The following is a 25,869-nucleotide window of genomic DNA, read 5'->3' on the forward strand; positions in this document are numbered from 1 at the left end:
CCCTGAAGGCCAACACGTGCTCCTGCAGTCTCTCTTCCTTTCTTGGTGAAGGTTTGGGCAGGACGCCACTTCTGACTGGCACTGCTCCCAGCCTGCCTCAGTTGCCTGGTAACGGCTCCGCGTCTCCTGCTGAGGACACACGATGGCGGGTGGTAGCAATCCAGCAGCCAAGAGGGTGGTGATATACCGGAACGGGGACCCCTTCTCCCCAGGTCGCCAGCTGGTGGTGAGCCAACGCCGCTTCCCCACCCTGGAGACCTTCCTCCGCGAGGTGACCTCGACTGTGCAGGCCCCGGTGGCTGTGCGGGCCCTCTATACGCCTCGGGGTGGCCACCCTATCACAGACCTGGCCGACCTGCAGAACGGAGGGCAGTATGTGGCTGCTGGCTTTGAAAGATTCCGCAAGCTGAGGTGAGTGGCCCAGGGCAGGTCGTATTCGGTCGTTTTCGTGCTCAGTGGTTGCTGCATGTGCAGGCATCACGCATGTTCCCTTCTGGAAGGCAGCAGCCCCATGCAGGGCGCGGTCTTATCCCCACTCTTTAGAAGGGGAAATCAAGACAGGCTGAGTAACCTGCCTCAGAGTCCGCAGGTCACAAATAGCGGAGCCACAGCTCTGGGCGAAGCAGGACATCGATGTTTATGCCCATCACAGTCAGGACCAGCCTGCAAGAATGTTCTGCAGGTGGAGCCCCTTTTTTCCAAAGGCTCTTCTTGATTGGTTCCTCTACCACCACCATCACCAAACGCTAACTCCATCCCTCACTTCCTCCCTGCTGTGATCAAGCATCCTGTGCTCTCCCGGGCCGGGGTCATCCTCCTCTGTGGGGTGCAGTCATGCCTTCCAAGATGGGAGAAGAATTTTGAGTATCTGAGCTTCCAACTCAGATCTGGCTTCCAGGTGCTACTCAGCTGTCCCCTGGCATTCCTTGTGATAGCATAAGGAGCAAGGGGTGGGAAGCCAGAGAGACTTAGAATCCGGGCTCTGTCACTTACTTCCGTGTTATTGTAGGCTCGTAACTTTCTCCATCTCACAGAAAATGAGATAAAACCTCATGAATGAGAGAATTTCTGAGCTACAATATGATGCTGAGTGAATTAGTTTCTCTTGACCCTTAACCTTAATGGCTTGTGTCTGAGCCCCGAGTCCAGATAGTCTGCCGGACGCCAGGCCCTCAGGCAGGTTCAAGCGCCAGCATCTGTTTCTGGACAGATGTCTTGAGACTATCCAGGTGGGAAGGAATACCTGGTAAGCTGCACCCTAGACCCTCACTCTAGCAGCTACCAGCGGGGTACGGTCCCAGGCTCCCCCAGATGACCTGTAACCCTTCTGTCCTTATAGCTATTTACCCCCCGGACAGAAGGATCCAGGTGGGAAGAGCAGCAGACTACCAGTGAGTCTGGGGGAGGCTGGGCTCCAGCCCCCTGTCTTCTTAACCCTCTTGGGATTGCCCCCCAATTTGCTCCCCTGGGAAGCCAAGGGTTCTGGAAACAACAGGATCTGTCAGGTCCATGAGGGGGGACACTCTCCACATCCACTCTGGAGCCAGCTGCTACCCTCCCTGGGGAACAGGGTTTCAAGACTACCCCTTGCTCCTCACCCAGCCTGTTACTTTATCTCCAGGTTGTGGTCCCCCAAAGGAAAGAAGCTGTAAAACATATGGGGGCAAAGGGATGGGCAGAATGTGACTTTGGAGAGGTAGAAGTTTCCTTTGGTGAAAGGTGGGATTCATCCCGTCCCTCCTCGCCCCCTCCTTCACTCATCCTACCGCTTGGACTGCCCCAACCATAGCCAAAGGCCTCAACTCTCTCCTGATCTGAGGGCCTGACTTCGGTTTCAGGGTCCTCCCGTGACTCACCACCCAGGGGATGGGACCCTTGGACCGCGACCACTTGCACGTTCCCCCTGCTATATTCGGTGAGTGCCAGTGTTGGGGAGCAGAAACAGATTTTGTTTCAGTAAGACCAAGAAAATGTGGGTGGGTTTGTTCCAGGAGCCCCTGGTCACTGGTGGGGATAGAAAAAGTACCAGCAGGCTTGATCGGTGAAAACAGACCAATGCCCCTTTTCTTAGACCATCTCTGGGCCTGTGCTGCTCTTCTTCCTCTCACGTGTGGGGCGTTCTGGGGTCTCTTCTCCTTACCAGACTGCTCTTTGTCTCAGTGTGTTCAGGAATGGGGACCTGGTAAGTCCCCCATTTAGCCTTAAGTTGCCCCAGGCTGCTGGCGAGGACTGGGAAGCCGTGTTGAAGCTCCTGACTGAGAAGGCCAAACTGCGGGCCGGGGCTGTGTGCAAGTGAGTGCGAGCCCCAGGGAGACCCCTGGGGAGGTCCACGGGGGGGGGGGGGGGCCATGGAGGGAGGCTCCCTGCTGATTTTGGCTGTCCTTGTGCTTCCCCAAATGGTACTTCCTTCTGTGCCACAGGGAGGGGTCCCTCCACTGAGCCTCTGGAGCAGGGTAGAGCCGAGGTGACTGGCCCAGGTGCCCGGAGGGTCAGCAGCCAATGGGTACTTTGGAGTAGCCGCGCCCAGCCCGTTGTAGTCTGCCGAGTATGCAGAGGCATCTTGTCCACCAGTCTTTACCCACTACGTCTCCCCCAGACTCTACACCCTGGAGGGGCTCGCAGTGTCAGCAAGAGATGCTCTGATGCATGGCCATTATTATGTGGCGGTTGGAGAGGAGGAATTCAAGGCCCTCCCCTATCTGGAGCTGCTGGTGCCCAGCCCCTCTCTGCCCAGGGGCTGCTGGTATGGCCGTGGGAGGTGGCGGAGGTGGGGGGTGGTGGGCAGCAGGGTAAAGCAGAGGAAGCCACCCAGATCCCATGCCTGCTCTGCTTACAAGCCCTTTTGCTTCATTGCAGGCAACCCCCAGACCCAAAGTCTAAGCCCCACAAGCCACAGGTAGGTGATGGGGGAGGCCATGCAAGGCAGGACAGGAGAGGGGTGACTGGCTGGCCTCTCCTCCAGCTCAGGCTCTCACCACACGCCTTGTGGAACAGAAGTTACATTCCTATTTCCTGGAGGAGACAGGTTCACAGGCGTGAAGTCAGCTGCTCAGGGTGACACAGGTCTTGAGTGGCAAGGGCCAAACCAGAAGCTGGTGTAAGAGACAGCTCAACTCGGCTCGACAAAGACCTGTGGACTCTGCTGGCCAGGCAGGCCACTGGGAGAGCAAACTGGCCTCTGGCATAGTGGGGCCCAGCTCCCCAGCTGATCCCAGGCCTGAGCCCTCCGAGAAATGAGCCACTGACCACTGGGCGGGGGTTGGGGGACACGGCCTGGCTTCACTGGGCTTCTTGGGTGCCAGGCACCAGCGGCTCTGTCCCTGGATGAGACAGCCTGATGGGAAGAGGGAGCCGGGAGGGAGGACACAGGCTGTGAAGACAGATGGCATCTCTCCCAAGCTCCCACAAGCACCCGGGGCATTCAAGCTTGGCCTGGCAGGAGAGAAGACAAGAACAATCATCACCCACAGTCCAAGCCCAGTATGCCCTCTACAGGCCCAGGGCCACAGGGCACAGATGCCCCAGCCCTCTCCAAAAGAGCCAAGCCCCACTGAGCCATCTGCCTTCTATGCCAGACCCCAGCAGGCCATTCAGCCAAGCAGCAGGCTCCCCACGCTCTCGTTTCCATCAGGTAAGGGGACCCTGGGCCCTTCTCACCCACCCTCTGACGGTGACAAAGAATGGCCCTTGCTGTTGTGGAGAGGTCTATGGGGGCAGAATGCCCAGGGGCAGAGCTGGCCTTGACTTCAGCATAGATCCTTCCTGCTGCCCCATGGGCACACATCATCCCTGACTGCCGCGGAAGGAGCTGGCAATATGAAACAAGGCCCAGGGAGACTTGATGGTGGGATTTGGAAGGGATGGGAGCCAAAGGCCTGCCTCGGAGCTACCTTGCTAGCCTCCAAGGTAGTCTGGACTGTGGAGCAAGGCTCAGGGGAGGGGAAGGGGCTGGGAGAGAAGAGCAAGGGCTCCTCGGGCCGGGCGTCCGCTGACACTGCCTCCTCCAACAGGAGGCAAGGGAGTGTATGAGGCTCCCCACCCGAGGAAGGAGGCCGCAGGGGCCCAGGAAGTGGCAGATGATGAAGACACCTGCACGGAGGAACCCTTGGATCAGGTGGGCAGGGGCCGGAAGCAGTATGTTGGTTCAGGGGCTAAGAGCTGGAATGGCAGCCCGGGGTCCCAGGAGAGCTTCCCCTTGGGACTGTGAGCCGATCTAACTCTCCAAGCCCAACCTCCTACCTGGTTAAGCGAGAGGGCAGATCTGAAGTTGTAAAGTCTCTTCCTTTCCACGGGTCAGAAACTTCAGCCGAGGGTGGAGGCAACAAGGGGTGCTAATGCTCTGGTCCGTTTGGTTTTTTGCCTCCTCCAGAGGACAGCACAGATGGTGGATGAGGCCCTGGGCCTGGAAAAGCAGCCTGGGGCTGGGGCAGCAGTCTCAGCCTCAACCCCGTCTCTGCCATCCTGGGAGTCAGCAGCTCCGGCCAGGAACTGGGGCGGCCACTCTGCAGCCTGTTCCAGGGGACCCAGCACCGCCCCTGGGCTCACAGGATACCTGGCAGCCCCCTCGGCTCCACCCCACTCTTCTGCTCCTAAATCTATAGCCCGGTCTTCTCTTCCTTCTGAGCTGGGCAGCCCTAGCCATGGAGGCCATGTTCCCAAGGGGTTCTCCAGCCAGAGACAGGAGGAACGCGCTGAGCTTGGGGGAGAGGCTACAACCATGGGAGCAGGTGTGCTGTGCTAGGAGAGTACTCGCTGTCCTCCATCCATTCCGTGCAGATTTATTTGGGGCTACCCCTCACCAGTCACCATGACACATGGCAGAAGTGATGCCGGGCGGGGGCCCCAGGCTGTCTGTCTGAGGGGGGCAGGCGGTTGAGGGCTCCCACCCACCTCCTAGGTGGGCCAAGCCAGGCCACAGGCTGCTCGTGTCCTCTACACCTGCCATTCTGTAGTCCCTTCTTCCCCTTGGGTCCCCGCCTCAGCCAGCCAAGGCCGCTGACAGCCCTGACGCCTCCTGTTTGCATCTCGCTCAGCCGGTGGCTGTCTCCACACTGTCCGTGGACCCTGCTGCTGGAACAGTCTGGATCAGGCTGTAGTGACAGTGACTGGGCTGGGGGCCTGACACGACAGCACCGGGAGAGCTGCTGTGGCAGAGGGGTTGCTGGGGAGGTTATGAGGTCTCTGGTGGCAAATCCAAGCAGCCGAACAGCTCTTTCACTGCAGTTCTCCTGCGAGAGCCACCTCGAGGTAGCTACCAGCCCCGTAAGAGGTGAGGCGTCGAGGCTCAGAGTGAGAGGTGCTGGGTCCGTCTGCTTCCCTGGCTGCACCTCCCGGCTCAGGGGCTTCCTGGACACAACAGGGCTGGAGGGTGGCGTGGGTCCCCTCAAAGGGCAGACAGCTGCTCCTGGGTCTTGCTCACAGAGCTCGTGATGCAGAGTGCAATCCCCACCACGGTGAGCACCATGCCTGTGAATGCTCCTGCGGGGACAGGCAGAAATCAAGGGACTGAGCCCAGCCATGCTAGGAGGAGCTGGTGCAGGGCTGAGGGACCAGTGCAGAGGGAGTCTATCCCCGGAATGCCCAGGTGAAGGAAACTTGGATGGCCATAAGGAAGCAGGAGAGCTGCCGAGGAAAGGGGATGGATGGGGAAAGATCCTCCTCTCTCCTGCCCATAGGAGCTGGCTCTGGGGAAGGACTAATTGGGGTAGGGAGGCCCAAGGAGTGCCTACCCACACTTGCAGTGGCCTGACTTACCTTTTCCACCGATATCCTCTCCAAGGAACTTCCCGACAATCAGTGTGAAGACAATGGCCAGAGAGTTACTGATGGGCACGGCTAGGGTCAGATCTGAATGATCAGAATAAAAAAAATCTCTGAGATGCCGCAAAACTATCTTTCTTTGTTTTCTTTCTTTCTTTCTTTCTTTAAGATTTTATTTATTTGACAGAGAGAGATACACTGAGAGAGGGAGTGCAAGCAGGGGGAGTGGGAGAGGGAGAAGCAGGCTTCCCGGTGAGTAGGGAGCCCAAATGAGGGGCTTGATCCCAGGACCCTGGGACCATGACCTGAGCCGAAGGCAGATGCTTAATGACTTAGCCACCCAGGTGCCCCCAAAAATTATCTTTCTAGGCACAAAACACATTTTATCAAGACAGCCTGTTAAAAAAAGAAAAAAAAGGTATCTCATTTTCCTGATGAAACTGCAGCAAAGCTCAGGATTCCAACCATGTTTCCTGACTCTCAATTCTATGCTCCCTCCACTCCTGCACAAAGACCCAAACTATAAAGTGGTCTGGGACCACCCTGGTTTGTGGCTAAGGATGAGGTCTTTGCACTCAAAGAGCTCCTGAGATTGCAAGAATATTGGGGCAGATAGGCCCCAAAGCCAAGAGGATGCAGTAGATGAGTGCAACAGCGCAGCCACCATTTATTAAGTGCCACCTGTGTACACATCTTCAGTGTTCACAACAGCACTGTGAAAAGAGCATTATCACTGTGTGTAAAGGAAACAAAAGCTCCAAGAAGACACGTACCTTGAGGCAAATCGAGGACTTAAACCAAGGGGTGCTTGACTCCAAAGCCTATATCCTGATTGAACTAAGCGGAGATGGACAAACAAAACAGCCCGTGAAGCACATCTGATTCTGTTTCAGCTTGGGCTCGAAACACGGAGCCTGAGGGAAGTCAGGTACATTTTCAGGATAGGCCCCACAGGGTTGGGCCTTAGGTAGGGGACAGCCCAGGATCGGTCCCTTACTTTTGAAGTTCTAAGGGACTGATTCCCAATAAACAAACCTGAAAGACTAATCTAGTTAACAGGGTTAGCTTAAAATGTGTTATGCTTAAATTCTGTACACTTAAAAATTTTTTTGGGGGGGCAGGGACACCTGCGTGGCTCAGTCAGTTAAGCATCTTCCTTCAGCTTGGGTCATAATCCCAGAATCCTGGGATCGAGTCCCATGTCCAGCTCCTTGCTCAGTGGGGAGCCTGCTTCTCTCTCCATCTGCTGCTCCCCTTGCTTGTGCACACACACTCTCGCTCTCTGACAAATGAATAAAAATCTTAAAAAAAATAAAAAGAGAGATAGAGCCAGAGACCAAGAGCAGGTGGTGGAATGGCAGAGGGAGAAGCAGACGTGCTGCTGAGCAGGGAGCCTGACTTGGGGCTCAATCCCAGGACCCCAGGATCATGACCCGAGCTGAAGGCAGAGGCACCCAGAGGTGCCCCCACCTTTTTAACTTTTTAAGAAGATAGGGGAGGGGTACCTGGGTGGCTCAGTGGGTAAAACCTCTGCCTTCGGCTCAGGTCAAGATCCCAGGGTTTTGGGATCAAGCCCCACATCGGGCTCTCTGCTTAGTGGGGAGCCTGCTTCCTCCTCTCTCTCTCTCTCTCTCTGCCTGCCTCCCTGCCTACTTGTGATCTCTGTCTGTCAAATAAATAAATAAAGTCTTAAAAAAAAAAACTTTTTAAGAAGATAGGGGCGCCTGGCTGGCTCAGTCAGTAGAGCATGTGACTCTTGATCTCAGAGTTATGAGTTCAGGTTCCACATTGGCTGTAAAGCTTGCTTTAAAAAAAAAAAAAAAAAAAAAAAAACTTCTAAGAAGATATACCTCATATTAAGTGTTCTTACCACACACACATACCAAAAAAAGAGAAGTACCAATCAGACACTGAATTACTTGAATATGACAAGACTAAGAGGAAGAACTGTCCTACTTCTCATCCCCTGAAGAGTCTCCACCACAGCTGGGACTTCGCGTCCAAGAAACTGACCACAACTCCTACCTACTCAGAGCTGCTCCCTTGGGCTTACACTCCTTCCATGGCATGACTGCTAAAGACTGGTCCATGACAGCAGATGGGGAAAGGAAGTAGCGGGGGCAGTGGAAGAGCAGGGGTCCCCATGTGACCTTGGTGAGGTCTTCATTCACTGTACCCTACACCAGTGCTAGCAAGGAGAGAGCATCTCCGTACCACAGGGCTGCTGTACAGTGAAACCGTCATTATGTCTAGTCCCTGGCTGAGTATATACATCCTTGATAAAGTGGCCACTGTAGCTGATTATTGTCACAGGCAGATGCTAAAGGATGGAGGTGGGGCAGACGATGACATAACAGGACCCGAATCTTGCCATTTGGTAAAGGGCTAAGTGTAGTCAGCTGGCCAGAGCATTCAGCATTCTTGGGCAGCAGCTTTCAAACTTTCTTTTCTTTTTCCAAGCTTTATTTTAAGTTTTATTTAAGTAATCTCCATATCCAACATGAGGTCTGAACTCATGACCCTGAGATCAAGAGTCGTGTGCTCTACTGATCAAGCCAGCCAGCTGCCCCCAAAACTTTCTTTTAAATGATGCGTTATGAGAAACCCCAAATGCAAAAGAGAGAAAAGTGGAGTGCCTCTAGTTGAAGCTAAGGGGGCAGCTCTGGAGGTTGGCCTGTCTCTTCACCCTCCCATGGCCTCCAAGGGGTGCCCCCAGAGCTCTCAGGGACCCAGACTCCCCTCAAGTTCCCGGGATGCTTGGCTGAGATTCCAGGAGAGATGAAACCACAGAAGGGAGACTTCTCATAGTAAACCTCAAGAGCATTAACTTTAAGTAATATATGGCTTCAAATCCTTTTGCATTGACATGCTTGGGACCTTGGAGAAGGGAAGTAAGTTGCCCCAAATTCTTTAACTTCATCTCCTACATGGAGATCATCAGGTCTGCTCTGTAGTGCCATGATGAGAATCAAATACAGGCCTGCCTCATTTTATTCCACTTCTCTCTCTCTCTCTCTTTTTTAAAGATCAATTGGTTTATTTATTTTAGAACGTAGGGGGGAAGGGGCAGAAGGAGAGGGAGAGAGTCCCAGGCAGACTGCGCTGAGCACGAGCCTAATGCGGGGCTCAATCTCACAACCCTGAGATCACGACCTGAGCCAAAACCAAGGGTTTAGATGCTTAACCAACTACACAACAAACACACCCACTTGCTTTTTTTATTTTTATTTTAAGGTTTTATTCATTTATTTGACAGAAAAAGAGAGAGAGAGCACAAGCAGGAGGAGCGGCAGGCAGGTGGAAAGGGAGAAGGAGGCTCCCCTCTGAGCAGCGAGCCCCATGTGGGGCTTCATCTGGGACCTTGGGATCATGACCTGAGCCAAAGACAGCTGCTTAACCGACTGAGCCACCCTGGTGCCCCTTTGTTTTTATTTTATTTCTAAGTAAACCCTGTGCTCGAACTTATGCTCCTGAGATCAACAGTCGCAATGTCTACCAAATGAGCCAGCTGGGCCCTACTAAACATAAATTTTATATGCACTGGGAAGCCAAAAAAAATTCATTTGATCTGCTCTGCAACATTTGTTGTTCTGCAGTAGTGTGGAACCAAACCTGTAGTATCTCCGTGGTACAGCTACAAAGTGTGTAAAACTCCCACAGTATCTGACACAGCAGAGGACAGTCAACAATCATGGAGGAAGGAAACATATGCTTGCTGAGCTCCTATAGGGTACACCAGCTACTCGGCTAGACGCTTCCCATACACTGAATGTAATTTCACAGTGCTACAAAAACCATCCTGTAAAACCAACACTCAAACAAGAGACTCGTTCAAGGTCAGGCAGGTGGCACACCGTGGAAGCAAGGGTCAAGGCCAGCTGCCGGCACAGCAAATGAACCATCCCTCTTCCTCCGCTGCTGCACAGTACCGCCAGGCTTCAAACCAACCCCAGTGCCTGGCAGCATACTTATAAACAGCCCCCAGCTGCTCAGAAAAGAGGGTGCAAAGAGGGAATCACAGATGGTGGGGTCTCCTTCACTTGTGGGAACAGGGTGTTTCAGGCCCCCTCCCCAAGTGACTCTTGCAGGTGGCCTCCACCACTGAGCACAGTAGTTCTAAGTCAGAGACCCACCTGTTGACGCCAAGGTGAGGTAGTAGAGAAGGGAGCCACACTGGTTTAGGAAAAAGGGCATCAAGTACTGGAAACAGAAGAAATCCGCATCAGTATGATGCTTGAGTGAGAAGCACTGACTTCTTTGAGCTTCTAGATACACACTTCCTTGGAGGAAGCTCCAAGGAAGCATCCTTACAGCTATAAGGGTCCAGAGAGTGGTTAACCTTCTAAAAAGGACCCTTCCAGAGAGGGCAGCAAGTTACTGACTGAACTCCATGTCTCCGCCTTGAATGCTTCTCCCTCTGCCCTGCTAGTTCCCATCCCCCCCAATCCTGCAAGACTCTGAATGCCAATGTTACTCCCTCTAAGAAGCATTCCCATAGGCTTCTAGGTCCAGCCTCTCTCCTGTGAACTCAGGAAGCACTTAATCTGTACATCTCTCACAGCCTTTAGCCCTGAGAGGTGGTTGTGTCTCTGTCTTGTCTTTCCCACTAGCTTAGACTGGCAGCACTGGGGTCAGAGGTAGTTCTCCATATCCTTCCTTAACCTCCCACTCCAGGGTCAATTTAAGCCCCAAGTCCTCGCTAGGAAGGTCTGTTGGAGGGGTCACCATAATAAAATATTAGTAATACCAGCCATAGATAGAACACTAATTATGTACTGGACCCAATGTTAAGTGCTCTAGGTGCCTCACCTCACTGAATCTTCACAACTGCCCTATGAGGTGGTTACCATTAACATTCCCCTTTTGCAAATGATGAAACTGAGGCTCAAGGAGGAAAACTGACTCTTCCAAGAGCTTCCAGCGAGTAAGCTGGTGGGGAGCAGATTCTGACCCAGACTCGTTTGACTCCAGAGACCAAATTTTTAGCAGCTATGTTCGAGAAAGGGGTCATACACGACACACCTCAGTATTCAAGAAGAGGGTCTTCATCTCCTGCAGCAACTGCCGAGCCCAGGTCCGCTCACGAACCTGCTGCAGGCGAGAGGAGGCCCGCTTCAGCAGCGGCTGTGTGCCACCCCACAAGGCGGCCACCAGCACCAGAGCCAGCACCTGTCCTGGATGGAGAAGCGAGTAACTCTCACCTCCAAAAAAAACGGCCGCTCGCCGGGCCTGGTCCTGCTCGAGCCTCCCCTCCCCTCCCCAGCCAGCCGCCCCCACATCCCTCCCCCGCTTTTCGACGCCCCGGGTGGGACTGGCGGGTACGACAGACCCCGGGAGGCCGGAGTTTGGGGTTCGGGCAGGGGTCTAGGTCAGGTGGTGGAGAGGGAGCGGGAAATGTACTCCCGGCAAGGTTTGGGAAGCCCCTAGAGGGGCGGGGCCGGCTACCCACCTAGAGACGCCGCCATGGCAACGCCGGTCCCCGTCCACTTCCGGAAACGAAGGGGCGGAGACCCACAATCCGGAAGTGGCGCCAAAGCCTCTTCCGGTCCTTCTCACGTTGCTTCTTTCCTCTCTTCAGCGCCGGGATGGTGAGTTCCCCTAAGTTGGGTTGTTAACTTGGGGGTCTGGGACTGAGGTGGGGGCCGATCCTTGGCCCTGACACACCTGTCCTATCCCCACAGAAGCCGATCCTGCTGCAGGGCCATGAGCGATCCATTACGCAGATTAAGTACAACCGCGAGGGAGACCTCCTCTTCACCGTGGCCAAAGACCCTGTGAGCGTTGGCAGAGGGCGGGCCGGCGGGACCTTGGCGGGGGTGGGGGGGCGACGGGAGGGGGCGAGTTCATTCTGCCAGGGCGACAGGTGCACAAGCCCGTTTTGCCGGGAGTAGGTGGGCGAGAGCATTCTATCGGGAAAGACGCTGTTGTTGATAGGAATGGCCTGGAGGAAAAAAGCAGGAGACCATTAAGGAAGGGGAACGGGGACGAGAGTGACTGTTCTTCCAGGGTCGGGGAAGAGACCACCTCTAGAAGGGGAAGGCTGATCCGTGGGCTGTGAGGGGCAACAGAGGACTGCTTTACTGGAGGTGTCCCTGGTCTCATTTCAGTAGGCCGTTCTGGGCCCCGTCCTGCTTTTCACAGAGTGCCAACAGTCCCTCACAGTACTGCCTGTTGAGACACTTCCCTATGGAAGACATTAACTTTAGTAGCTAAAAGTGGGGGTTTGGAAGCCAGCAGACGCGACTTGAATCCTGACCCCTGCATCCGAGTAGCAGTGTGACTTTGAGCATGTCATTTAACCTTTCTAAACGTGGTTTCCTTTTTTGTAAATTATGGGTACTAATAGTACCTCCCTCGTGGGGTTGTCTTCAGGGTTAAATGAGATTATTCAACTAAGGAGCTGAGCATAGTAAGTACCGCGTGCATATTAATGGAGAGTTGTTAGTCACTTATATTTTAAATTCCTTAGACCTCATTTTATTGAAGCTTCACAGATACCCTTTGAAGAAGGCATTATTGTTGTGTCCATTTTACAGACAGGAAAATAAGTTCAGAGGAGAGAAGCAGTGTAGTTGAGGGTTTCGGGAAGGACCAGGACAATGGCATGGAGAAGTTTTTGCAAGCCTCCTGACTCCCCTGCCACTTAACTGCAGGAAAGAGGAAAATCCAGAAGTTGTTCTTTTTATCAGCAAGCTGCTGCTTCCCAAGAGATGAGTAGGAGAGGGCAAAATCTAGCCGGGCTAGAGGCTGCTGAGGGTTCCTGGGGAACCTCCAAGGAGGAGGCTATTGCTCTGCCTGGGATGTTTACCACCTGTCACACTGTCTTTGACTCCTCCAGATTGTCAATGTGTGGTACTCTGTGAACGGTGAGAGGCTGGGCACTTACATGGGCCATACTGGAGCTGTGTGGTGTGTAGATGCTGACTGTATCCTTGTCTTTGCTCCGAGTCTGGGCTCCCCGGGTCTGCCAGCAACGGAGAGGCTGCCAACTTGGAGTTGGGAATTTGGGATGCTATTGTGGGTCTTGGGAATGATGCCTACCTCCTAATCCCTGGTTCATTCACTGCTTGGGGGAGCATTCAGGACAAGTGCCAGTTCTAGATGAGGAGATTAGAATGCTCTGAGGTGAGGAGGAAGAAAGGCTGTCTGGGGCTGAATGAGGAGGTGAGTCCGTTGGTTTTCCAGGAGGACAAGGGCTCAGGTGAACTCGGTCATGTTTCTTAACACCCTCTTCAGGGGACACCAAACATGTTCTCACCGGCTCAGCTGATAACAGCTGTCGTCTCTGGGACTGTGAAACAGGTAAGTCTTCTGGAACATTTGCTTTTTCACCAGACAGTGAGGACCCACAGTATACCTGTTTAGGCGAACAGGTTTTGGGGAAACAAAGATAAATCCAGAGATGCCTCCTGTTGTAAGGAATGAGAAAGAGACAAGGAGAGGAAAAGACCAGAAAAGAGGCAGTACAGTAAGCTAGAAGGCCCATGAGAGAAAGCACGGAGCTCTGTGGAAGGCTAGAAGGAGGCAGCTGACTGCCTGGAACAGGACAGGAACAACCCGGCAAAGTTTCCCAAGGTAAATGTCATACGAGCTGAGGCTTAAAGGATGAGAAAGAGGCACCACTTTGGCACATTCTGGAATGAACGCATGGCAAAGTGTCCTGTCCAAGTCATCTGATCTGATGGGAGCTCTTGCTTCTTGGGGGATGAAATAGACAGTCAGGAGAGAAGATGAGGCAGGCTAGGGTCCGAATAGGCCTCAAATTTCAGTCTCAAGGGCTTGGCTTTGTTCCGTAGGACTAGGCATGCTGTGGAGGTCCCTGAGCAGGGAAGAGTGTGTTTCATTTTGGTGAGCTCAGGTAGCAGTGGGGAATATTGGAAGAACAGACCAAAGACACGGGAGCCTATTAAGCTGCCCCATCTAGCAAATATTTACTGGGCACCCAGTTCTGTGCTGGGTTGCTGCTGGGTTCTGGGGACACACAGAGAAAGGAGAGCAGATCCTTGTGTTGGAGAAACGCATTCTGAGGAGAAGACAGAGGTATTACAGGCACTAGGAGCAATGCCCGAGCAACCGGATGTCTGAGGAAAGATGGTGGGGCGGAAGTTAAAAATCTTGAGCTGAAGCATAGTGAGGAGGGGGCAGTGGTGGGTTACAGTCCCTAGAGCTGGAGACACAGCGGGTAGGAAGATAGAGAGTGTCCTCCCCTCGATGCTGTCGGGCAAGGGGTAGCCCAGACTCTGCCTGTCCCCAGGGAAGCAGCTGGCCCTCCTCAAGACCAATTCGGCTGTCCGCACGTGCGGCTTTGACTTTGGCGGCAACATCATCATGTTCTCCACGGACAAGCAGATGGGCTACCAGTGCTTCGTGAGCTTCTTTGATTTGCGGGATCCGAGCCAGATCGGTGAGCCTGCGCTGGGGGGGTTGGGACTGTGGCTGGGGTGAGGGGCGCGGCTCCCGAGCCCAGGGCCTGACATCTTCTCCCCCCGCCACAGACAACAATGAGCCCTACATGAAGATCCCTTGCAACGACTCCAAGATCACCAGTGCTGTTTGGGGACCCCTGGGGGAGTGCATCATCGCAGGCCACGAAGGCGGGGAGCTCAACCAGTATAGTGCCAAGGTGAGGAGGATGCTGTGGGCCAAGCCCAGCAGAATGAGTCCCTTCACAAGACAGGATAGCACAGTAGTGCAGAGCGAGGGCTGGGTTCAAATATAGAGGTCACCACTTTTTAGTTACTTGAACTCAGACAAGTTACTCCCCTGAGCCCATTTCTCTGTAAAACGTTGCAAGGATTCAGTGACATCAGGCGTTCAAAAACCTTGTCACAGAGTACTTGGGATATGCTCAGAGTGATCACAAGGAAGCCCTTTCCCTGCCACCACTGGGTGCCAAGCCTGGCGCTGGGCTCTGAGGACAAAGACCTGACTCAGACGTGGGCCCTGCCCCCGGGGGACAGACTGGCAGACAGCTGGCACGGGAGCCGGGCTGTGAGTTCTGCCACCGTAGAGGTCTCAGCCAAGTACAGAGAGTGCCCTCGGTCACAGAGACGGTGGCCCGGACATCAACGCTGGAGAATAAATGGAGCTTCAGGCAGGAAGAGAAGAGAGTCTGGCGTTGTTGGGACACAGTATTGGGGGAAGTGGATAGTGACTAAATTTTTTTTTTTTTGAGTGCTGGAAGGTAAAGAACCATGATTTTCCTTAGGCAATAGGGAATCTTTATTTTTTATAAAAGATTTTATTTATTTGAGAGAGGGAGAGAGGGATTGAGAGAATGAGTGGAGAGGCAGAAGGAGAAGGAGACTCCCCACTGAGCAGGGAGCCCGATGCGGGACTTGATCCCAGGAACCTGAGATCATGACCTGGGCTGAAGGCAGAAGGTGGCTCAGTAGGCTTAACCAACTGAGCCACCCAGGTGCTCCCAGGAGGGAATCTTTAAATGGCGATTGGCAGGAGCGCCTGGGTGGCTCAGTGGGTTAAGCCGCTGCCTTCGGCTCGGGTCATGATCTCAGGGTCCTGGGATTGAGTCCCGAATCGGGCTCTCTGCTCAGCAGGGAGCCTGCTTCCTCCTCTCTCTGCCTGCCTCTCTGCCTACTTGTGATCTCTCTCTGTCAAATAAATAAATAAAACCTTTAAAAAAAAATGGCGATTGGCAATCAGATTTTTCTCTTTAGAAAGCTTTTGCGGGCTTAGTTCGGAGAATGGACCTGAATGAGGCAGTAGCCCTGGGGATGTGGAGCCCCGGACAGAGTCAAGAGACATTTAGGGGTGACTGATAAGGTGGGGGTAAGGAAAGGGTCAAGCGCGGGCTGTCTTGGATTTGCATCTGGGTGCGTGGCTTCCTGGCCAGTGCTGGCATGTACTACCATAAGGGTTAGTCAGTCACTCAGCAAACACAAAATATAGTCCACTAGGCCCCAGACCCACCCGCAGGAAGGGAATGGGAACCAAGGTGAAAGGCATACATAATGCTGGGTGCTAGCACATAGTGGAGCTGTTCTGTGCCTTCAGATGCAGTTTTTGCAGTTTTGTGGCTGCAAAGCTAGTGCTTACTCCCCGAAATATAGAAGCCAGATAGTCCCTACCATGTCCACACTGATGGAGGAGACAAAAATACATCCTTCTCACAAGTCAGTAAAAATAATTCAGGAAAGGGGCGCCTGGGTGACTCAGTCAGTAGAACATGCGACTTTTGGTCCTGGGGTCGTGAGTTCAAGCCCTGCGATGGGCATAGAGCTTACTTGAAAACAACAAAAAATAACTGAGGAAAGGGGAAAAAAACTTCTCTGAAGGTCTCCTGTGTGCGTGGCGCAGTGCCCACAAGGCCTTTTAATCATCTAACCAATGTCTGCAGGATATAGGCCAGGTTCCGGTCACAACAAAGTCAAATGAGACACAGTCCCAGTATCCCTACGGTGACCCTGGGTGGTGGGCTTTTAGTCCTATTGTTTTCCAGAGAGAGAAATTGAGGTAGCAAGAGGTGCTTCTGAGGGCAGACTCGCAGACTCTGCTCTTTGTGCTGCACAGGCTAGCGGGTGGCTGAGTCGGAAGGGAAGTCAGGAGATGAAGTAGCCCTTTGAGACGATCTAGAAAAAGCTGGACAGGCAGCAGTCCTGGTGGACTGTGACCCCGACCCTGGCCGGGCAGGGGGTGAGCACAGGCTTTCTGCGTCTTGCAGGTTGCAGGACCTCCGACAAGTCACATCACCCCTCTGAACCTTACTTTCTGCCTTTGAAAATGGCCTTTAAAAGACCCACTTCATAGGGTCATTGTGAGGATATACGAAGTCAGGTGGTGAACGCATGGCACAGTGCTCGGCGGAGTGTGACCGTTCACAATTTGGGGACTTTGTGTTGAAAGAAGGAGGAAGGGAAAACTGCTCTACCAGCGTAACATGCTGATTAGTTCCTGGGCCTGTAGGTTTGTTGCCATCAGCCCGTGTTTTCCTAGCCTGACTAACTGTGTTGATGAAGTGTGTACACATGGGCCAGGTTGGGATGGGGGCTTGGGAGTGGGGGTGAATGTTGTTCAGGGGATACTTAGGCCAACCCGACCCAGACACCCCTGCCCTGCCACCCCTAGCCGGGACAGGGAACTGTATAGAAACCCTAGCGGAGCAGTGGGGCTGGCAGAGCTTGGGACGCCTGGAGCCTCATTCTTCCGCCTTCCCCAGTCTGGAGAAGTCTTGGTGAATGTCAAGGAGCACTCCCGGCAGATCAATGACATCCAGTTATCCAGGGACATGACCATGTTTGTCACTGCCTCCAAGGACAACACGGCCAAGGTGAGCCTGGGCGAGGAGTCTGGGGGTGCTGCTCCCACCCCCTACAAAGCTTTCCTCTTGCCCGGCTTTGCCTCAGAAAGACTCCTGTTACAGACCTCTTCCCCCATTTTCTCTCTCTAGCTCTTTGACTCCACAACTCTTGAACACCAGAAGACTTTCCGGACAGAACGTCCAGTCAACTCAGCTGCCCTCTCTCCCAACTATGACCATGTAAGGGGACCCCACCCAGGCTTCCAGGATCTAGGTGTTCATCTGGTGATTGAGATATGAACTCTTTGGGAAATAGTGTCAGGTAGAGGGGAGATTGCCAAAGCAATGAGAAGGCTGGAAGATAGGGAAGCCACAGAGGGCAGGGCAGGAGGTAGCTGAAGGGTCTGTGTGGGCCCTGCCCTTCGCATCCTCTTGGTCTGATGTCGGAGGTACTAAAATCTCATGGACTGGGGGTAAAAAATGGAAAATGGACTTGCCTGCCCTTTGGGCCCGGGTAGAGTTTCTTCTTCTCCTCAGGTGGTGCTGGGCGGTGGTCAGGAAGCCATGGACGTAACAACCACCTCCACTAGGATTGGCAAGTTTGAAGCCAGGTAAAGAGAGAGGATGGGGCACCTGGGTGGCTCAGTGGGTGAAGTGTCTGCCTTCAGCTTAGGTCATGATCCCAGAGTCTTGGGATCGAGTCCCGCATCGGGCTCTGAGCAGGGAGCCCGCTTCTCCCTCTCCCTCTGCCTGCTGCTCCCCTTGCTTGTGCTCTCCCTCTCTCTCTGTCAAATAAATAAAATATTTAAAAGGAGGGGCTTTTCCAGATTGAAACCCCACGGAGTAGCTTTCGTGATGGACACAAACCACATACCTGAGGAGACTTCCTTATTTCATCGCCCACTAGGAGTTACAGCCAGATTTGTGGCCTTCCTGTGACAAGTGTGTAATACAGCCGCTATGAGCAGGAACTGGGGCTCCCTCTGAGGCCCTGGATCCATCCTCGTATTTCTGGTTTCCTGGTTTCCTCCACTCTGTATTGGGGACAGCAGTAGTAGGCTTCTCTTTTAAAATCGTGCACATTTAGTGCATGAGTTCCTACTCGCTGTCTGGCACATAGTAAGGAAGTGTTAGCCAGGCCTGTGGGCGGGGTCCAGTCTTACCTTCCTTTTGTTCTGTTCACATTCATTCTCCCTCATCCCGGTTCCCCACTTTCTGCTTTGCCTCTGGGGAGTGGTACGCCCAACAGGCCTTGGAAGATGGAGAGTGACCTTTCCCTTCCCTCCCCCCCTCCTCCAGGTTCTTCCACTTGGCCTTTGAAGAAGAATTTGGAAGAGTCAAGGGTCACTTCGGACCCATCAATAGTGTTGCCTTCCATCCTGATGGCAAGAGGTAGGGTCCTGTGCAGGGAACTGAGCTCACCCTGGGTCTGGTCTCTGGCCCTTTCCTGTGTCCTGCTTCCCGTCCCCTGCCGTGCCTGCCTCCCCTCACAGGGGACATCTGACTGGTCCCTGGCTCTGTCTCTCTCCAGCTACAGCAGCGGAGGCGAAGATGGTTACGTCCGCATCCACTACTTTGACCCACAGTACTTTGAATTTGAGTTTGAGGCTTAAGAAGCTTGGATCGCCATCGGGACCTGGAGAAGTTTCTGGGCCAGGGCTCACAGAAAGTTTTGGACTCTGAGAAATAAATTAGTTTGGAAATAAGTGGTTTCTGGTCAGAAATTTTGTGGGGACTGTGTCATCCTTTTCCCTTCTCAGTGACACCCCAGCAAGCTGGTACCATTCACGGACATCTTTATTATTTAGACCTCCCTACACTACAGACACTTGAAACCTGGAGTCTCGGTATGTTTTGGACTAGGCTGGGTAGCAGGTGCCTTCATCCAAGGTCCAGAGGTGCTGAGGGACCTCGAGAGGTCTTGAATATCTCAGCCACTATCCCAGGAGTCACCAATTAAGATTGGGGCTTAGAGGTTGACTCACAATCCTCTGTCTTCTCCTTAGATGCCAGTCTTTGCCACACCTTCTCCCAAGCCACCTGGGAAGGTTCAGGCGGGCGGATCCAGCGCAGAAACAGGCCTGAGGAGGAGGAGGACAGATAAGGAAGCTCAGCAGAGGAGCTAGCTGCCCAGGGGAGGGGGTGGGAGAGGGGGGGGGTCACCTTGCCAAAGTTGCAGGCTCTGGGGCTCCACAGAGGGCCAGATGGCCAAGGGATTGGGGATGTAGAGTGGGTTCCGGAGTTTCCGTCGCACTTTTGGCTGGTTGAGCCCAGACCACAAGGAGTGGGTTCGAGTCCTCACTTCACACAGGCATCTGTAGGGAGTGAGTTTCCAGACTCAAGCTATGCCTTCTGGGATTCTGGACTGGGGACCCTGGTTAGGGTGACTGCCACCCTGGGGGCAGTGACAACCTCTCCTTTTTCCTGCAAATGTTCTTGCCAGTCAGATCCTGCACTGGGCACTGGAATAAAGTAGAACAAGACAAAGTCCTAGTTGTTCAGGAGATCCATTTAGCTTTGCCTGGAAGCATCGGGGCAGGTAACTAAGAATGGGCCCCATGGCTGGTTCTGTCTGCAGAAAGTCACCAGGTGTCCAAAAGCGTGGAAATCCAGGGCCAAGAGCAAGAAAGTGGGAATGGGCCCAAGTGAGTATTGTTGGGTTTCTGTTTTTTTTCTTTTTGAGAGAGGAAAAAGCGTGAGCAGGGGGTGGAGGACAGAGGGAGAGGGAGAGAAAATAAAGCAGACTTCACGTCCAGAACGGAGCCCACTGAGGAGCCCAACACGGGGCTCAATCTCACGACCCCAAGATCAAGACCTGAACCGAAATCAAGAGTCAGATGCTTAACCAACTGAGCTGCCTGGGCTCTCCTGTTTGTTAGTGAAAAAATTTTTTTTTTAAAGATTTTATTTATTTATTTATTTTGACAGATAGAGATCACAAGTAGGCAGAGAGGCAGGCAGAGAGAGAGAGAGAGAGAGAGGAGGAAGCAGGCTGCCCGCTGAGCAGAGAGCCCTATGCGGGGCTCGATCCCAGGATCCTGGGATCATGACCTGAGCCGAAGGCAGAGGCTTTAACCCACTGAGCCACCCAGGTGCCCCTGTTAGTGAATTTTTTAAACTGGTGACAGAGAACAGTGTGGCGGCTGTTCCCACAGCCGACATGGGAAGAAGGGTCTGGAGTAGGGTTAATAGGAGGGCCCTTTGACATTTGGAAAGGCCAAGATAAGAAAGTTTTAGGAGACTGGGCGCCTGAGTGGCTCAGTGGGTTAAGCCGCTGCCTTCGGCTCAGGTCATGATCTCAGGGTCCTGGGATCGAGGCCCGTATCGGGCTCTCTGCTCAGCAGGGAGCCTGCTTCCCTCTCTCTCTCTCTGCCTGCCTCTCCATCTACTTATGATTTCTCTCTGTCAAATAAATAAATAAAATCTTTAAAAAAACAAAAAAAGAAAGTTTTAGGAGAAAGGCTATATATGGAGGATGGGAGAGGAAGGTACATAAAGATAACGGTTTCTCAGCTGGGTGACCCAGTTGTGGAGTCAGTGAAAACAACCTTGTAGGGTGTGGGGCGGGGTAGGTGTGGGGGTGGCAACAAAAGTGAGGAGAGGACTGGGCCCTCCCTTCCCTCACATCACATTGATGAGAGAAAGACGGCTTTGGGGGCTTGGGAGCATATGCAACAGGTGAACCAGATTGTAAGAACCACTACTGCTGGGGTGCCCACCGTGCTGGAAACTGCGCTGAACACTTCCCATGCTTTAACCTGGCTAATCCACACGTCCCCCCCACTCCCATGCCGGCTGCTAGAAGACTCCGACTCCGTGCTACTGACAGGAAACATGTTTTCCATGATCACCCAGCAGGTGAGTGATGGGAGCCAGAAGTTAAGCCCAAACAATTCGATTCCATTTCCAACCTCTACTCTTGCTTCACTAGAATCAACCCTACAAAGTGGTAGAGAGCCCCAGAAGTGATTTCTTTGGCAGTAACTTTCCCCTTCAGTCCTTGTTTTTTTGTTTGTTTGTTTTTGTTTTTAAAGTATTTATTTATTTATTTTTTAAGATATTTATTTATTTATTTGAAAGACAGAGATCCCAAGTAGGCAGAAAGGCAGGCAGAGAGAGAGAGGAAGGGAAGCAGTTCCCCTGCTGAGCAGAGAGCCCGACGTGGGGCTCCATCCCAGGACTCTGGGATCATGACCCGAGCCGAAGGCAGAGGCTTTAACCCACGGAGCCACCCAGGCGCCCCTCAGTCCTTGTTTTTAAGCTAGGGGTGCACTGGCTCTTGGCTCTGAAGAGAGTGGGTAGGTCTGAAGAATGGGCCTTGGGCCCATTCAAATCTGGGTTTGCAGAAGTTAGGGGGAAGGGTGAGATTTAGAGGCAGGGGAGGAGAGAACATGCAAGAGTTTTCCCCAAAGAGAAACTCAACCAAAAGGGAAAGATGTCCTCTAGGGACCTCAGCGCTGACACAGCCTGGCCTGCACCTGGCCCCTGACCCACCATGACAGCCCCTTCGCTCACCTCTCCTTTTCGCTGCTGCAGAGGAAGGTGCCAAAAGGGGAGGCATAGGCGTGCTCAAACAGGGCCAACAACAGCCCCTCCCCAAACTCCAGCGACAGCGGGAACTGGCGGCCCAGCTGCCACACGCAGTCCAGGAAGAGGAGGAAGGTGGGTGCCTCATGCTTGGGTTGGGCATGGGAGAAGGCCGAGTGGGCACAGCGCAGCTGGAAGGGGTGGCCGGCCTGGGGGGGGGGCACAAGGAAGCAGGGTCTCTGGATGAAGGGGCAGGGCTGGGGCTGAGCGGTCACTTACCTGGATCCACTCGCGTTCCACCAGCTCCTGGAATCCAGTCATGGTCCGGCTCAAGGGGTCCAGGATGATCTGGGCCAGCGAAGTCACCAGCAGGGTGTTGTCCATGCCTTCAGCCCCGTGCACCAGGATGCAGGCCTCTTCCCTATGGGCCAGGGCTGTTAACAATGGCCAGTCCTTCCCAGCCTGGGGTGGCCGGGCCAGGAGTCAAATGGACCCATTTCCAGGTTGTCCATGCTTACTGTGCCCAGGGGTTGAGGGCCTTGCTGTCTGCCCTGTTCTCTGCCTTGTAGCAGGGGGCTTACCTCTCCATGCCCCAGGCTGCTAGGCAGGCGGTGCTCAGGGCCTCTTTCACATGTGCCAGCCAGCAGCAGGCCTCTAGTTGACTGAGCCAGCCGTCCATGCTCTTCTCTAGGTCCCCACAGGCTTCCACCAGCCGCACGAAACTCTCCTGTAGGGGCCGTCCCCTGTACAAATGGGAATCTGGTCATTCCATCCCCAACCAAACTTTAGTGAGCACAGCCCGGGAGCAAGTGCTCCAGACCAACAAGGCAGACAAAGAGGAACCCATCTGACAAGAGGGACACAGGACCCTTTGGGGAACCCACCTAATCTCATGGAAATGAGTCTGTATCTTGGAGGACTCCCCGATCTGATGGAGAAGACCCCAGACCCCTTGGGGGAGACCTGGTCTGTTGGGGGGTACCTGGGGAGTGGTCACACAACCCTCCTGGGAAACAATGCCCTGAGAAACCCCCATTCTGATGGACGCATCCCAGTACTGTTGTAGCCCAGTCTGATAGGAGCAACACGGTAGTCCCTGGGGAGTCCCAGTCCGACAATAGAAACACAACCCTCTTAGAATTCTGGTCCCTCTTCCTGCTTCCCAGGAACTGCTCAGCTCAAGATCACCAATGTGACCTCCTGCCCCAAAACCTCATGGAGATTTTTCCAGCCTTGTGTAAAAGCCTGCCATGCACCCCCTCCCACCCCCACCTTTAGGATAAAGTCTAAGCTCATAATCATGGCATTCAAGACCTTTGCTCTGGTCCCTATTCCCCTTTAGCCCCAGCTCTCTCTGCCTCTACCCCACACCCTATACATCCACCATTCTGAAGTGCCTGCAGCTCCCCGAACAGGGCAAATGACTCGATCCTCAGCTCCTGTGCACTGGCCGTTCCTTCCACCTGGAATGTCCTGCTCTCTGGCCCTTCTTCCTCTTCCAGGTGTCAGCTAAGGCCTCCAGTTCTCAGGGAAACTTTTTTTGCACTCCCTACACACAGGAGAGGGGCACCAGCTTTGTCACACCGAACCCTAACTGCCCTCGTACTGATGATCCCGCAACCAGGTCTGGGCTGCCCACGGTCTCCGCCTCCCGGCTCAGTCAATGTTGGTTGAATAAAGGAATAAACAGTTTTGTATTCCACTCTCCTCAAAGCACAGAAACTCCCTGAGGACCTGCTCTTGGTACTACCATCGCCTAGATAGACAAGGCTGTGCAGGTAGAGCTGCAGGGGAGGGCTGGGACCCATGCAGAGCTGAGGGGTGTGTGTGTGTGTGTGTGTGTGTGTGTGGTGAGGCTGTTCCTGGAAGACAAAGACAAGTATCAGTTTAATATAAAGAGATACTTTTTCTTTCCAGGCAGAGTTCGGGTGCCTAGAGAGGAATTAGCTCTGTCAGTGGGGGGTGTGCAAGTGGGGATGCTTACCGGACAGGACAGCTACCCAGAAATGCCTAACAGTCCCCAAGGTTCCTGGAAGACATCCCCCCTACTCCTCCTGCCTCCTCACCCCCCCCTACACACACGTATCCCTGAAGAGTCCGGTAGGAGAGCGCCCAGTAGAGGACTGAAAGACCTCTCACTTCTCCAGGGGCCGGTGCAGCCGTTTCCAGCCAGGATAGGCGGCTTTGGCCTCGGTGCCACCCACAGTCACACCGGCCTGTTTGGCGGCCTGAGCGGAGCGCGTGTCCAGGATGAAGCCCGGGGCTCCAGGGCGAGCTCCCGCCAGCACGGCTCGCAGCAGCTCCTCGTCCTCAGCGCAGCGCCTTTTCTGGGGACCAGTCAGGGGCTGGCTGGAACGTAGCAGCACCTGCGGATGGGCACCCCACTCCAGAAGCCATAGACACCCGCCCCGGCGGGGGACTTCCCTCAGGGAGCCCCTAGGGAAGGTCTACACACTAAGGAGGGTCTCGAGCTGGCAGGGGCGGGCTGGAGGGCAGGGTCCCCTAGTGGCGGAACTCACAAGGTGCGGGCCCGGGCTTGGGTGGGGTGTAGCCGAAGGGGAAAGGGACCCTAAGAGTAGACCTTGGGCAGGTCCAGGGTTGACAAAGACCCGACTAGCTTCCAGGGACCCGAACGGCCGGGGGCGGGGCCCAGATTGGCGAAACTCCTCTGCCGGGGAGAGGGGCGGGGTCTGAGTCCGGGGAGGGCGGGCGGAACGGAGGGGGCGGGGCCCGTTGGGGCTGAGGATGGATGGAGCGCGGCCACAAAGGGCAGGAGCCTGGTCTGCAGGCGCGCGGCGAACTGGCCCGGCCGGTGCAGAAAAGGGCCAAGAAGGGCCGCAGTTGTTCCTAGTGGCGGACTCTGGGGAGGGGCGGGCTCACGGTTCCGCTGGGAGCGTGGTGGTAGCTGAGCACAGGGAAGCGGCCTCCCTGGCGGAAGCGGGCACAGCGCGCCAGGGCATCGTCGTCCACAGCGCGAGGCACGATCACGGCGCGGGGGTAACTGGGGCACAAGCTGAAGTCCTCGTTCACCTCGCTCAGCCTCCAGGCGTTGGTCTGCGGTACAGGCAGAGGGGAAGGCCGGGTTAGGGCACTCCGTGAGCGCCCGGACCTCACGCCCCTTCCAGGTGTGGCGCTCGCTCAACCGCTGGCCCCCACGACCGCACCCACCTCGCGAGCTACTCGCTTGTAGTAGCGTTCGGGTGGGTGGAAGTGCCAGGCGTCGCCCAATCTCAAGCCCCTGGGACGGTAGAAGAACGGAAAGGAAGTGATGACCGATTCCAAGGACGACAGCGCCTGGGGGAGGAAGTCGGAGGATCTGGGCAAAGTCGGAATCGTCTCGCGCGCGCCCTCCCAGCCCCTCCCCTCCGCAGCTCCCTCCTCTGCGCGTACTCCAGACCACCCTGCATCCCTCGCTGTTTGCTGTGTGCCAGGATAACACCGGATGCTGAGTTTCCTCGCGCAGGAGCCCGTTTACTCCCGTCATTACGAAATAGGGATCGCTTAAGGGCTTCAGGAGCACCGTTGGCGCACCTCGATGGAACGGGCGATGTCCAGCGTGGCTTCCACGCCCTCTATGTCCAGCTGCAACACTCGCAGGTCCTTACAGCGCAGCGTGATGGTGCCGGAGTCACCGGAGACCCTGGGGATGGACGGGCTTCGGCTTAGAATCCCCCGCCCCCCACGAGGGGAGGAGAAACGAGTTTATCAGGATTGGACGTAATGCAAGGGGGCACCAGTTCAAACTGCGCTTGCCCTTCCCCCTCCTCTGCAGAGCTTCGAGCTTCGCAACTACGGGGACGCCCCCGCCACGTCTCACCGCTTCTCGATGGAGTCTACACTACGCAACAGCAGAAGCCACAGGTCTGAAGTCCCCTGAGGCCCTGGCGACAGCAGCAGGTGGTGGCCGGTGACGCATAGCGTGCCACGCAGTGGGGGCGCCTCCGGACCTCGCAGCAGCTTGACTTGGGCCCGGCCGGTGCGGATCAGTTCCAAGAACTCCATTCCGCCTGTGGTGGGCCTGGGGCCCGGCAGAAGGACGGACTCCAGGAGCGTCAGGCGGGGCGAGCGCGCGCTGGGAAAGGGACAGGAACTGGCGGGGCAGCTGGAGACGCCGGCAGGACAGCTGTTAAGAAGGCCCCTTGGAAGAAGCGATCGAACAGTTTCACAGGAATTTCCCCATCCTACTGCCAGCACCTCTGAGCGAGAACCCCAGCCAGACCCTGTTGAGGAAAACTCAATTTCATCCATCTGTGAAATGGGGAGAATGATCTTGCTTAAGGCTCTTTATCTCGTGCTTTGGTCTCAGGTGGCACTCAACATTTTTT

General features: G+C 54.6%; 4 protein-coding genes across 8 annotated transcripts; 2 read left to right on the plus strand and 2 right to left on the minus strand.

The window, feature by feature from the left end:
• The first annotated feature begins 10 nt into the window (after positions 1–10).
• DCDC2B (doublecortin domain containing 2B) lies at positions 11–5,889 on the plus strand. Of its 4 annotated transcripts, none has more exons than XM_045064116.1 (9): positions 11–411; positions 1,340–1,391; positions 1,839–1,915; positions 2,161–2,292; positions 2,597–2,743; positions 2,857–2,896; positions 3,400–3,631; positions 4,011–4,114; positions 4,370–5,889. In XM_045064116.1, the coding sequence occupies exons 1-9, from the start codon at positions 143–145 to the stop codon at positions 4,739–4,741; spliced, it is 1,425 nt and encodes a 474-aa protein (XP_044920051.1). In that variant the 5' UTR covers positions 11–142; the 3' UTR covers positions 4,742–5,889. The 4 variants fall into 4 exon arrangements, with proteins under 4 accessions (XP_044920051.1, XP_004740981.1, XP_044920052.1 ...); XM_004740924.3 differs by having other exon boundaries at positions 3,496–3,631; XM_045064117.1 differs by lacking the exon at positions 2,597–2,743.
• TMEM234 (transmembrane protein 234) lies at positions 4,763–11,302 on the minus strand. Its single transcript, XM_004740925.3, has 5 exons — positions 11,210–11,302; positions 10,783–10,934; positions 9,894–9,960; positions 5,755–5,847; positions 4,763–5,478 (listed from the first exon to the last, which is right to left on the minus strand). The coding sequence occupies exons 1-5, from the start codon at positions 11,223–11,225 to the stop codon at positions 5,384–5,386; spliced, it is 423 nt and encodes a 140-aa protein (XP_004740982.1). The 5' UTR covers positions 11,226–11,302; the 3' UTR covers positions 4,763–5,383.
• EIF3I (eukaryotic translation initiation factor 3 subunit I) lies at positions 11,278–18,723 on the plus strand. Its single transcript, XM_004740926.2, has 11 exons — positions 11,278–11,348; positions 11,442–11,534; positions 12,599–12,686; positions 12,997–13,062; positions 14,015–14,164; positions 14,256–14,383; positions 16,937–17,047; positions 17,168–17,257; positions 17,555–17,628; positions 18,317–18,409; positions 18,549–18,723. Exons 1-11 carry the CDS (start codon positions 11,346–11,348, stop codon positions 18,628–18,630), a joined length of 978 nt encoding a protein of 325 aa, XP_004740983.1. The 5' UTR covers positions 11,278–11,345; the 3' UTR covers positions 18,631–18,723.
• A 73-nt stretch (positions 18,724–18,796) lies between these two features.
• LOC101683011 (myotubularin-related protein 9-like) lies at positions 18,797–25,854 on the minus strand. Of its 2 annotated transcripts, XM_045064115.1 has the most exons (10): positions 25,362–25,854; positions 25,076–25,184; positions 24,713–24,838; positions 24,425–24,598; positions 23,684–23,910; positions 22,126–22,287; positions 21,824–21,965; positions 21,533–21,753; positions 19,181–19,332; positions 18,797–19,098 (listed from the first exon to the last, which is right to left on the minus strand). In XM_045064115.1, exons 1-10 carry the CDS (start codon positions 25,790–25,792, stop codon positions 18,974–18,976), a joined length of 1,869 nt encoding a protein of 622 aa, XP_044920050.1. In that variant the 5' UTR covers positions 25,793–25,854; the 3' UTR covers positions 18,797–18,973. The 2 variants fall into 2 exon arrangements, with proteins under 2 accessions (XP_044920050.1, XP_012901964.1); XM_013046510.2 differs by lacking the exons at positions 19,181–19,332; positions 21,533–21,753 and having other exon boundaries at positions 25,362–25,852.
• Positions 25,855–25,869: the final 15 nt, after the last annotated feature.

The sequence above is a fragment of the Mustela putorius genome, unplaced genomic scaffold (genome assembly GCF_011764305.1).
Source record: "Mustela putorius furo isolate JIRA1106 unplaced genomic scaffold, ASM1176430v1.1 tig00003853_pilon_pilon_pilon, whole genome shotgun sequence".
NCBI classification, from domain to species: Eukaryota; Metazoa; Chordata; class Mammalia; order Carnivora; family Mustelidae; genus Mustela; species Mustela putorius.

Excerpts from the sequence above, each read along its gene's own strand:
- LOC101683011 (XM_045064115.1), bottom strand. The coding sequence starts at position 25,792 with ATGGATGAAATTGAGTTTTCCTCAACAGGGTCTGGCTGGGGTTCTCGC. Across the intron at positions 23,911-24,424 it reads ACCACGCTCCCAGCGGAACC|GTGCTGCTACGTTCCAGCCA; the intron begins GTGAGCCCGCCC and ends GCCCATCCGCAG. Across the intron at positions 19,333-21,532 it reads TGCAGCAGCGAAAAGGAGAG|ATGCCTGTGTGAAGTGAGGA; the intron begins GTGAGCGAAGGG and ends CACTCCCTACAG.
- TMEM234 (XM_004740925.3), bottom strand. Across the intron at positions 9,961-10,782 it reads CCCTCTTCTTGAATACTGAG|TACTTGATGCCCTTTTTCCT; the intron begins GTGTGTCGTGTA and ends TTCTGTTTCCAG. Across the intron at positions 5,479-5,754 it reads AGAGGATATCGGTGGAAAAG|GAGCATTCACAGGCATGGTG; the intron begins GTAAGTCAGGCC and ends CTGTCCCCGCAG.
- DCDC2B (XM_045064116.1), top strand. The coding sequence starts at position 143 with ATGGCGGGTGGTAGCAATCCAGCAGCCAAGAGGGTGGTGATATACCGG. Across the intron at positions 412-1,339 it reads GAAAGATTCCGCAAGCTGAG|CTATTTACCCCCCGGACAGA; the intron begins GTGAGTGGCCCA and ends CTGTCCTTATAG. Across the intron at positions 1,392-1,838 it reads GGAAGAGCAGCAGACTACCA|GGTCCTCCCGTGACTCACCA; the intron begins GTGAGTCTGGGG and ends CTTCGGTTTCAG.
- EIF3I (XM_004740926.2), top strand. Across the intron at positions 13,063-14,014 it reads TCTCTGGGACTGTGAAACAG|GGAAGCAGCTGGCCCTCCTC; the intron begins GTAAGTCTTCTG and ends GCCTGTCCCCAG. Across the intron at positions 18,410-18,548 it reads TTCCATCCTGATGGCAAGAG|CTACAGCAGCGGAGGCGAAG; the intron begins GTAGGGTCCTGT and ends GTCTCTCTCCAG.